This window comes from Babylonia areolata, chromosome 27 (assembly GCF_041734735.1).
Source record: "Babylonia areolata isolate BAREFJ2019XMU chromosome 27, ASM4173473v1, whole genome shotgun sequence".
NCBI lineage: Eukaryota > Metazoa > Mollusca > Gastropoda > Neogastropoda > Buccinidae > Babylonia > Babylonia areolata.
In genome coordinates this window covers 30,807,225-30,820,082 of record NC_134902.1, presented here as the reverse complement: position 1 = coordinate 30,820,082, position 12,858 = coordinate 30,807,225, and the positions used below count along the sequence as shown (strand labels likewise).

The 12,858-nt window shown below is 43.6% G+C and overlaps 1 protein-coding gene across 4 annotated transcripts in view; it reads right to left on the bottom strand.

Moving 5' to 3' along the window:
• The window catches only part of LOC143301405 (serine/threonine-protein kinase BRSK2-like), a 97,583-nt gene that overhangs the window by 15,108 nt on the left and 69,617 nt on the right, over positions 1–12,858 (bottom strand). For 2 of the 4 annotated variants that reach the window (XM_076615656.1, XM_076615657.1), the window contains exons 14-15: positions 12,423–12,494; positions 3,304–3,602 (exon numbers count right to left, since the gene is read on the bottom strand). In XM_076615656.1, coding sequence (XP_076471771.1) covers positions 3,304–3,602; positions 12,423–12,494 — 371 coding nt within the window. The remainder of the gene's footprint in view (positions 1–3,303; positions 3,603–12,422; positions 12,495–12,858) is intronic. The other 2 variants (XM_076615659.1, XM_076615658.1) reach the window with 2 other exon arrangements.

The following is a 12,858-nucleotide window of genomic DNA, read 5'->3' as shown; positions in this document are numbered from 1 at the left end:
ACCATCTCTAACAGAACTACATAACATTCTGTCTGTCTGTCTCTGCTTGTCTCTTTCTGTCTTTATGACCAGAACAATAGACAGAAATATATATATATATATATATATATATATATATCATAGTCAGCCGTGTCCGACTATGACCATCAGAACAACAGAGGAGGCAACTGCTGTTCCGACTATTTGGGCTAGAATTTGATAATAGTGGAGAGTGTCTTGCCCAAGTACATCCCCACTCTCTCGGCCAAGAGGGTTTTAGGACAGTTGGCGTTGGGATGGCAACCAAAGGCCAACTAGCCCACAAGGCTGCAGCACTAAGAGCCAGTGCAATTTTGCCTCCTAGTTTGAGAGTCATAGTCCTTCACAAAAGACTAAGCTGTAAATGATTTCCCACTGACTGGAGAAACCATTGATAATACAGCTCTCACTTTGCTGTTGGCCCAAATGTAAACTTATGACAGAAATAACATAACTACCATAGACAGAACCATCTGTAACAGAATCATCATAGACAGAACCATCTGTAACAGAACCCATCTGTAACAGAACCACCGAAGACAGAACCATCTGTAACAAAATCATCATAGACAGAACCATCTGTAACAGAACCCATCTGTAACAGAGCCACCGAAGACAGAACCATCTGTAACAGAACCACCGAAGACAAAACCACCGTAGACAGAACCATCTCTAACTGAACCACCATAGACAGAACCATCTCTAACTGAACCACCATAGACAGAACCATCTCTAACTGAACCACCATAGACAGAACCATCTCTAACTGAACCATCATAGACAAAAAACCACCATAGACAGAACCATCTCTAACAGAACCACCATAGACAGAACCATCTCTAACTGAACCATCATAGACAGAACCATCTCTAACTGAACCACCATAGACAGAACCATCTCTAACTGAACCATCATAGACAAAAAACCACCATAGACAGAACCATCTCTAACTGAACCATCATAGACAAAAAACCACCATAGACAGAACCATCTCTAACAGAACCACCATAGACAGAACCATCTCTAACTGAACCACCATAGACAGAACCATCTCTAACTGAACCATCATAGACAAAAAACCACCATAGACAGAACCATCTCTAACAGAACCATCATAGACAGAACCATCTCTAACAGAACCACCATAGACAGAACCATCTCTAACAGAACCATCATAGACAGAACCATCTCTAACAGAACCACCATAGACAGAACCATCTCTAACTGAACCACCATAGACAGAATCATCTCCTGAACCACCATAGACAGAACCATCTCTAACTGAACCACCATAGACAGAACCATCTCTAACTGAACCACCATAGACAGAACCATCTCTAACTGAACCACCATAGACAGAACCATCTCTAACTGAACCACCTTACCCTTCCTTAATCTTCCTCCTCCAGAGCCGTTGAATAACTCGTCTGATCTTCAGGCACTGTGGTGTGAGTTTGCAGATGTGTCGTAGCGTGTCATCAAGATTTCACTGCAGTTCTGCCCTGCCTGGCTGGCTCCTGCATGGGTCACTGCCCTCTGTGTGCTGGTTCTGTTCACGTTGTGTCTTCTGCTTCCCTTCCTGGCTGGTTTGATGGAATAAATGGTTCTGTGTTTCTCACTACCTGACTGGCTCTGGGAGTTGTACGGCAACACCTGAATTGGTTGACTGGTAACAGCCTTGGTTTGTAGCAGTGGGGTAATTGTGCTCCGTTTATATGGTCTGTTCTGCTGTGTTGATGGGCGTTCTATGGTGGTTCAGTTAGAGATGGTTCTGTCTATGGATCAGTCCTGAAGTGGCAACCACCCTGAAGGTGTGGGTTCAAACCTGCTGAGGACCAGGGGGAAAAAAAAGGCAGCAATACAAGGACATCCAGGAGTCATGACCTGGGTGCGGCCTGGCCCCCTTAGATTGTAAAGAGTTAAGGGCCGAAACACTTGACTGATGGGGACTTCTTCTCCGAAGATCTTGTACTGTTCAGCTCTCCCTAGAGTTTCTTATCACCTGTAGCCTTTTATGGGCACAGGGGCAGTGAACTGATATTCATCGTGTCCAGGGCTTGGCACAGGAAGGCAGGGCACAATCCTCTCCAGCTGCTTTCACCTTTCCTGACCTAAGTTTGGTACCAAGTCACACCTGGGTGGAGTGAGGGAAACTGGAGAAAAGTACCTTTCCCAAGGACACAACCTCACCCTCACCTCAGGCCCATAACTACAAAGTAGTCGTTGGGGGAAGCCTGAGGACCGCAGACGCAACCTCCCTTCTCCATCTGTCTCTGTCGGCAGCCGCCGGCAGCAGCTCACGTGTGTGGAGTCCAGTCCATTGTTTGATGTTCTCATGCCAGTTCTTCCGCTGTCTTCCTCTTCTTCTCCCGCCCTTGATGGTGCCTTGCATGACTGTTTTGGACAAGCTGGTGTCCCCATCAAGGACACACCATGCTGAAATGGGGCCTTGAACCCAGATCCCTGATCAACACTAACTGTGGAGTCCAACGCCTGACTGCTTTTGCCACGGCTCTCCCTGAGGGAAAAAAACCCCATGTGGACAACGCTAACTGATTGGCACCTGGGAACTACAGGGTTTTACATTGTCCTTCCACAAGTCATTCAAGATGCTCACAGTCCACCAACCACAGTCAACATTTTTTTCTTTAAAGAAATGAAATGGAGCAGAAACATTCATTAATTCAATAGACACTAATAGTGAACGATCATTCATATGAGAGAGCACCTCTAAATTGGTAGTTCAGAATTAAACAAAACAAAACAAAGGTTATGCATGAGATTCACAGCCACAGAAGAATATGTCAACAAAGCACCCCCTGAACATCAGGCGGCAGGCAGTTGACAACATGCTCATAAAATGGACAGATGTTCGACAAAACGGTGCCAAAGGTCAGACAGGTCAACAGGCAGGAAAAAAAAACACAATGGAGACAGCCACGAAGAGAAGACCCATTCTCTGCTGGCACGGAACACAGCTTTGTTCTCAGACTGAAGCAGGAACTCCACGTCTGCCAAGTAAACTGCAAGAGTGGGGTCACCCCCAGCAGGCAGGTGTCATCAGGCCACAGAGTGGTCCAGGTGCATGCCGCACACCGTTCCCACACACAAACAACCCTTCTGATGGTGAGTAAAAAGAGTGACAGCTGACCTCCAGCAGGCAAAGAGGGAAAGAGAGTGAGGGGGCGGAGGAAGGTGGAGGTGGAAGAGGCTGCAGGCAGGGTCAGAGGGCAGCAAACCCAGGCAGCAAGACCGTGCGCGGAACAAACAAGACTCGCACTTCACCTGAGGGCACCTCCGGCTCATAGATGAACTCGGGGGCGGGGGCGAAGGCTGCGTAGGGATAGTGGCCGCAGCCAGTACCTTGCATCTTCCGGCGGTGGAAGCGAGGTGAGCCCAGGAAGCTGTTCTTGATGGTGTGCAAGCGTGACTTCCACGGCGTGGTCGTCACCACCCCCGGGGAGTTGGGCGGTGTGGAGGAGGGACTGTTGGAGGGAGTGGCACTCCCCACGCTGCCGTGGTGCATCTTGGGACTGGACAGGGGTGAGGAGTTGGGGCTGTTGCTCAGGCTGGCTTTCCGCCGACTGCACACACACACACACATCACGGCACCCACGTCAGAAAGCACGGCTCTCCGCTGCATGTCATACAGTCATCATCCCACACAACCATGTCCACTGGATACAAGTTGTTAGTTCTACCATGCACTGAGCAAGGAGAGGTAAGGGGTATGGAGAATGTTTAACCCATGCTGTACATTACCACTCTATCCTTACTGTAAGTTACGACTCTTTATCAACTCTTACTGTATGTTGCCAATCTCTAACAAGCCATACTATCCGCTACAACTCTCTAACGTCCCTTACTGTATATTACAACTCTCTCACGGCCCTTACTGTACATTACAACTAACAACTCTTATTGCAAGTTACAACTTTCTAACACCCCCTACTGCATGTTACAGCCCTAATAACACTGACTGCATGTTACAGCTCTAACAACCCTGACTGCATGTTACAGTTCTCTAACAACCCTGACTGCATGTTACAGCTCTCTAACAACCCTTACCATATGTTACAGCTCTCTAACAACCCTGACTGTATGTTACAGCTCTCTAACAACCCTGACTGCATGTTACAGCTCTCTAACAACCCTTACCATATGTTACAGCTCTCTAACAACCCTGACTGTATGTTACAGCTCTCTAACAACCCTGACTGTATGTTACAACTCTAACAACCCTGACTGCATGTTACAACTCTAACAACCCTGACTGCATGTTACAGCTCTCCAACAACCCTGACTGTATGTTACAGCTCTCTAACAACCCTGACTGTATGTTACAGTTCTCTAACAACCCTGACTGCATGTTACAGCTCTCTAACAACCCTTACCATATGTTACAGCTCTCTAACAACCCTGACTGTATGTTACAGCTCTCTAACAACCCTGACTGTATGTTACAACTCCAACAACCCTGACTGCATGTTACAGCTCTCTAACAACCCTGACTGCATGTTACAGCTCTCCAACAACCCTGACTGCCTGTTACAGCTCTCTAACAACACTGACTGCATGTTACAACTCTAACAACCCTGACTGTATGTTACAGCTCTAACAACCCTGACTGTATGTTACAACTCTAACAACCCTGACTGTATGTTACAACTCCAACAACCCTGACTGCATGTTACAGCTCTCTAACAACCCTGACTGCATGTTACAGCTCTCCAACAACCCTGACTGCCTGTTACAGCTCTCTAACAACACTGACTGCATGTTACAACTCTAACAACCCTGACTGCATGTTACAGCTCTCTAACAAGTCTGACTCCACGTTACAACTCTCTAACAACTCTGACGGCACGTTACAGCTCTCTAACAACCCTGACTGCATGTTACAGCTCTGTAACAACCCTGACTGCATGTTACAACTCTAACAACCCTGACTGCATGTTACAGTTCTCTAACAACCCTGACTGCATGTTACAGCTCTCCAACAACCCTGACTGCATGTTACAGTTCTCTAACAACCCTGACTGCATGTTACAGCTCTAACAACCCTGACTGCATGCTACAGCTCTCCAACAACCCTGACTGCATGTTACAGCTCTCCAACACCCCCTACTGCATGTTACAGCTCTAACAACCCTGACTGCATGTTACAGCTCTAACACTGCATGTTACAGCTCTAACAACCCTGACTGCATGCTACAGCTCTCCAACAACCCTGACTGCATGTTACAGCTCTCCAACACCCCCTACTGCATGTTACAGCTCTAACAACCCTGACTGCATGTTACAGCTCTAACAACCCTGACTGCCTGTTACAGCTCTCTAACAACCCTGACTGCATGTTACAACTCTAACAATCCTGACTGCATGTTACAACTCTAACAACCCTGACTGTATGTTACAGCTCTCTAACAACCCTGACAGCACGTTACAACTCTAACAACCCTGACAGCACGTTACAACTCTAACAACCCTGACTGCATGTTACAGCTCTATAACGACCCTGACTGTATGTTACAGCTCTAACAACCCTGACTGCATGTTACAACTCCAACAACACTGACTGCATGTTACAGCTCTAACAACCCTGACTGTATGTTACAGCTCTAACAACCCTGACTGCATGTTACAACTCTAACAACCCTGACTGTATGTTACAACTCCAACAACCCTGACTGCATGTTACAGCTCTAACAACCCTGACTGCATGTTACAGCTCTAACAACCCTGACTGTATGTTACAACTCCAACAACCCTGACTGCATGTTACAACTCTAACAACCCTGATTGCATGTTACAGCTCTCTAACAACCCTGACTGCATGTTACAGCTCTCTAACAACCATGACTGCATGTTACAGCTCTCCAACAACCCTGACCCTGACTGTATGTTACAACTCTAACAACCCTGACTGCATGTAAACAGCTCTCTAACAACCCTGACTGCATGTTACAGCTCTCTAACACCCCTACTGAATACAGCTCTAACAACCCTGACTGCATGCTACAACTCTCTAACAACCCTGACTGCATGTTACAGCTCTCTAACAACCCTGACTGTATGCTACAGCTCTAACAACCCTGACTGCATGTTACAGCTCTCTAACACCCCCATTGCATGTTACAGCTCTCTAACAACCCTGACTGCATGTTACAGCTCTCTAACAACCCTGACTACATGTTACAGCTCTCTAACAACCCTGACTGCATGTTACAGCTCTCTAACACCCCCTACTGCATGTTACAGCTCTCTAACAACCCTGACTGCATGTTACAGCTATCTAACAACAGCTCTCTAACAACCCTGACTGCATGTTACAGCTCTAACAACCCTGACTGCACATAACAGCTCTAACATCCCTGACTGCATGTTACAGCTCTCTAACAACCCTGACTGCATGCTACAACTCTCTAACAACCCTGACTGCATGTTACAGCTCTCTAACAACCCTGACTGTATGTTACAACTCCAACAACCCTGACTACATGTTACAGCTCTCTAACAACCCTGACTGCATGTTACAGCTCTCTAACAACCCTGACTACATGTTACAGCTCTCTAACAACCCTGACTGCATGTTACAGCTCTCTAGCAACCCTGACTGCATGTTACAGCTCTCTAACAACCCTGACCGTATGTTATAACTTTCTAACAACCCTGACTGCATGTTACAGCTCTCTAACAACCCTGACTGCATGTTACAGCTCTCTAACAACCCTGACCGTATGTTATAACTTTCTAACAACCCTGACCACATGTTACAACTCGCTGACAACCCTCTATGTATGCTACAACTCTCTGAAAAACCTTACTGTACATTATAAATCTCAACCCTTACTGTTTGTGTAAACTCTCTAACAACCCTTCATGTGCATTAACCCTTAGAGCCCTGACCACCACTTTACTGGTGGTAGAGAAAAATGACATAATGCCTAGCCACCGGTTGAGCAGTGCATAAACACTTGTGTCGTGTTTTGCTATTGGTTGACTTATATTGAAGAGCCAATCAGAAAAACCCTAATATTCTGATGTCAGCGAACGTAGCACCAACATGGCTGCGCCTTTTCACTGTGTTTTGTGCATGTGCTTTGGATGAAAAAGATCGATTTCAATATAAGTCAACCAATAGCAAAACATGACACAAGTGTTTATGCACCGCTCAACCGGTGGCTAGGCATTATGTCATTTTTCTCTACCACCGGTGGTCAGGGCACTCTTTTTTGTATCTGCCGTGACACATTAAATACCAATTATTTGCAAATTTTGGCTCAGAAGCTCAGGCAGAAGGGTTAAAATTGCTCAGGAACTCAGGGCTAAAAGGGTTAAAGATCTCAAACAACCCTTGCGGTACATCCCAACTCTCTTCCAACAATCCTTCTTCTATTTACAGCTCTCTAACAACCCTAACTGTACACTAAAAATCTTTTTAACAACACTTACTACACTACCACTCTCTAACCCTTGCTGTGCATGACAACTCTCAAACAAACTGTCACTGTACATCATAACTCTCTAACAACCCTTACAGTATATTGGTCATCATTGCTACTTTCAACTTCTTCCTCATGATAATACATCACTTCTATCTAGAAGAAAATCAGTCGTACCACACAAAAAGTAGTTTACTGCTGTTCAAAAATCACGCCACACTGATGTCAGTTCAGTGGGTTTAGCAGTCAAGGGGTTAATCCATTAACTGACATCCCCCTCCTCCCAAAGAAACAACAACAAACAAATAATAACAACAACCCCCCCTCCCCCAACCCACCCCCCAAAAAAGTAAAGAGTGGTAACTCTCTCCATTCACAAGGTACACAACTTCAAGTCAGTGCTGCTTACGCTACCGATTCAGCTAGCACACAGGTAAATAAAAGGTACATTGGAACAGACCCAGACACTTCCTCTTACCAAAAAACCAAAAAAACCCAAAAAAAACAAAAAAATAAAAAACAAAAAATAAACCCAAAAAACAACAACAAACAAAAAACCGTAGAAAGAAGAAATCATATATCAGTATCCAGTACACTCAGCCAAAAAACTTGAGAAATTGGTCTGGAGGTTTACCACTCTCCAGATCAAATGGATGAACTTTCAGCCTTCAAGAGTTATTTCCCTTCATTTGATGATGTCATCAGTGACACCAACATGACTGTGGCTTCTACAGGCATGGCAGTCAAGGGGGTTCTTCTTCTTCTTTGTTCGTGGGCTGCAACTCCCACGTTCATTCGTATGTACACGAGTGAGCTTTTACGTGTATGACCGTTTTTACCCCGCCATGTAGGCAGCCATACTCCGCTTTCAGGGGTGTGCATGCTGGGTATGTACTTGTTTCCATAACCCACCAAACGCTGACATGGATTACAGGATCTTTAACGTGCGTATTTGATCTTTTGCTTGCGTATACACACGAAGGGGATTCAGGCACTAGCAGGTCTGCACATATGTTGACCTGGGAGATCGGAAAAATCTCCACCCTTTACCCACCAGGCGCCGTCACCAAGATTCGAACCCGGGACCCTCAGATTGAAAGTCCAACGCTTTAACCACTCGGCTATTGCGCCCGTCAGTCAAGGGGGTTAAACTGCTGTTAATATCTGTCAACTCCACACTTTCACTCACACTCATTTACTTTGTACTTCTTTATCACAATGTCAAAATAAAGCAAAATGAAAGATAAAAAAACAAACAAACAAACAAAAAAACCACCCCAAAACAAAACGAGACAAGAGTGCATGGAACAAAATATTTTTTGAAAGGAATGAAAGGTAAGGGATGAGGAGACAGGGGAGGGGGGGGGAGTTTAGAAGGGAGGGGAAGGAGGTGGGAGAAGGAGGAGGGGGAGAAGAAGGGGGGGGGGGGTTAGACACTGTTCAAAGTACCAACCGAAGATCACAATGACACATCACGGGGTGAGAAATAAATGAAAACATCACGGACTGAAAGGCGCACATTGTGAATGAACAGCTCGACCCTGTTTCAACAAAGCATGTTTGCTCAACAAACACTACCACAACAACAAACACTCAAAACACTCCTACACCAAAAACATAGATCACCATTTGCTCAACAAACACTACCACAACAACAAACACTCAAAACACTCCTACACCACAGACATATATCGCCATCACCCTTGCACTACCCCCACCCCTCACTCCACACAGACACACACTTGATGTCTGTGCAACAAATGAAAAGCAAACACATGCACAAAAAGAATGAAGCCAAAACTTATCAAAACAAAGAAAGAAAGAAAAAATCAGGGAAAACTCAGTAGAGTTAAGAAACATTTCATATCCATTACAAAAGAATAAAGCCAAAACTTCATCAAAACAAACAAACAAACAAACAAAACCTGGGAAAACCCCCCAGTAAAGTCAGAAACATTTCATATCCAACAATAAAAACATGCAGAGACTTTAAACACTCTTGAAAGACAGAAGCAACACAATCCAAAACAATGAACCACATGGAAACCCCCCAAAAAAAAAACATCATTCCACCATGCCAGTTCTAACCTGGTTTAACCCTTTCACCGCCAGTCAATTTAGAGTACAAAATTCCCTTGTGATATAAACACAGAAAAGACAGTGGCTAAGAATAGCTGGGAATTCCCCCCCGTAATGTATAGAAAATGTGGCCTATCTGACCACAGAACATTCAGAGCAGTAGGTTCATGGATAACAGACCAATCAATGGTCACCTTTCAGTGACATGGGTCCTCTACCACGCTGGCGGTGAAAGGGTTAAGATATAACCTCAATCACAGCTGTTAATCGCTGTTCTGTTGGCTAGTTACATTTCTCAGCGGACCTCTCTTAAATGCTACGACAGTTTCAGTTTCAGTTTCAGTAGCTCAAGAAGGCGTCACTGCGTTCGGACAAATCCATATACGCTACACCACATCTGCCGAGCAGATGCCTGACCAGCAGCGTAACCCAACGCACTTAGTCAGGCCTTGAGAAAAAAAAAAGAAAAGAAAAAAAAAGGTGAATAAATTATAGATAAGCTTACATAAATAAATAAATAAATAAATAATAATTATAGTATAAAAAAAGGTAGTAGTAATGAAAATAATTTAAAAAAAAAAAAAAATTAAAAAAAAGAAAGAAAAGACAACAATGATGATAAATAAGCAAATAAATGTAAAACGCAATAGAGCAGAAACACCAGGAAATCTTTGGCCTTAGAAATAAAAGGCTTTAATGAGCATAATAATTTTTTTTTAAAAAGGCTGAAATTAATCGGAAAAAAAAAGGTTGTAATCAGAGAAACAGAAATGTGTGGACTCAGAAATAAAAGGCTTTAATGAGAATAATAAAAAAAACGGCTGAAATTAATCAGATAAAAAAGGTTGTAATCAGAGCAACAGAAATGTGTGACCTCAGAAATAAAAGGCTTTAATGAGAATAATAAAAAAAGAAAAAAAAAGGCTGAAATTAATCAGAAAAAAAAGTAATCAGAGCAACAGAAATGCGTGGCCTCAGAAATAAAAGGCTGCAGTCAGAACAGAGGGAAATGCTTGACCTCGGTAACAGGAGACTGTAATCAGAACAGAGGGAAATGCTCGGCCTTGGTAACAAGAAACTGTAATCAGAACAGAGGGAAATGCTTGGCCTTGGTAACAAAAGAACAGAAGGAAATGCTTGGCCTTGGTAACAAGAGACTGTAATCAGAACACCAGAAATGCTTGGCCTTGGTAACAAGAGACTGTAATCAGAACAGAGGGAAATGCTCGACCTTGGTAACAAGAGACTGTAATCACAACAGAGAGAAATGCTTGGCCTTGGTAACAAGAGACTGTAATCAAAACAGAGGGAAATGCTCGGCCTTGGTAACAAGAGACTGTAATCAGAACAGAGGGAAATGCTTGGCCTCGGTAACAAGAGACTGTAATCACAACAGAGAGAAATGCTTGGCCTTGGTAACAAGAGACTGTAATCAAAACAGAGGGAAATGCTCGGCCTTGGTAACAAGAGACTGTAAGTGTAATCAGAACAGAGGGAAATGCTCGGCCTTGGTAACAAAAGACTGTAATCAGAACAGAGGGAAATGCTTGGCCTCTGTAACAAGAGACTGTAATAAGAACTGAGGGAAAAGCATGACTTTTGTAATAAAAGGCTGTAATCACAATAAAAGGCAGAAATCAGAGCAGCAAGGAATGTGTGGCTTTAAGGAAAACAAAACAAAAAAAAAAAGGTTGTGGTCAGAAGAGCATAAAATTCATGACCTCGGTAACAAAAAGCTGTGATCAGTACCCCAGGACGTACATGGCCTTTGTAATAAAAGGTTGTACTCAGAGCACCATAAAATGAGTGGCCTTTGTAATAAAAGGCTGTAATCAGGCAAAGGACTGTAATCAGAATAAAGGGTTGGATAAAGGGCTGTAATCAGAATAAAGGACTAAATAAAGGGCTGTAATCAAAACATCAAGAAATGAGTGGCCTTTGTAACAAAAGGCTGTAATCAGAATAAAGAGCTGTAATCAGAATAAAGGGTTGTAATCAAAGCATCAAGAAATCGGTGGCCTTTGTAACAAAAGGCTGTAATCAGAATAAAGAGTTGTAATCAGAATAAAGGGTTGTAATCAAAGCATCAAGAAATCGGTGGCCTTTGTAACAAAAGGCTGTAATCAGAATAAAGAGTTGTAATCAGAATAAAGGGTTGCAATCAAAGCATCAAGAAATCGGTGGCCTTTGTTATAAAAGGCTGTAATCAGAATAAAGAGTTGTAATCAAAGCACCAGGAAATGTGTAGTGTTAAAAATAAAAGGCTGTAATCAGAACAGAATGAAATGTGTGGCCTAAGTATAAAGCTGTAATCAGGATAAAGGTTGTAATCAGACTAAAACAGTAAAAGGAAAAGTGTGGCCTTCATGATAAAGGGCAGTAATCAGAACCCCAGGAAATGAATGGCTTTTGAAATAGAAAGGCTGTAATCAGAACAAAAGGCTTTTGAAATAGAAAGGCTGTAATCAGAACAAGACTTTTGAAATAGAAAGGCTGTAATCAGAACAAAAGGCTCTTGAAATAGAAAGGCTGTAATCAGAACAAAAGGCTGAATTCTGAAATCCAGGAAATGCATGACCTCAGAATTTTTTTTTAAAAAGGCTGTAATACAAACAAAAGGCTGTCATCATGGTAAAAGGCTGAAACCAAATCAGCAGAAAATGCGTGGCCTTGGTAACAAGCGGCTGTAAAAACAAAAAACAAAACAACATCTCTGTAACAAACACGACAACAACACAGTGAACGGCGTGCAAGGGGAGAGCACACAGCCAGCACAGGCACAGGTCCACAACACAGAGTGATACAGCACATCATGACACTGAAGCACGGATGGCCCCCCTCTGACTGACTGAGTGACCAGCCAGCGACCGAACCACTTACACTTGCTGTACAGCCAGCGCTCTCCGCGAGGCCACGGGAGACCCTTCGCTTATGTTGCCTAGCGACAACCTGCTGTCCAGCCGCGGTGTGGGAAAGAGCCAGACCTGACATTAGCTCTTTGTACACACTCACTCACTCGTGCAAGTATACATAAGAGAAATGGTGTGATCAAGTGGTGAAATTTTGTTTCAAAAATATATAGCGTTCCCAAGTTAGTCCTGATGAGGGCTGAAGCTTGGGGCTAAAGCATGAATGTACAAAAACACATGAGAACATCAGTAAATTATGTTGAACCAGTTGCATTTATTTGAAATTACTGAGTCCCTCCTTACACAGTCCAACACGTGTGTTCCTATGATGAAACCTACAGATATTATTGCTTTGTTGTTGTTATCATCGTTGTTTTGGTTAACTGCCGTTATGTTGTGACATTTGT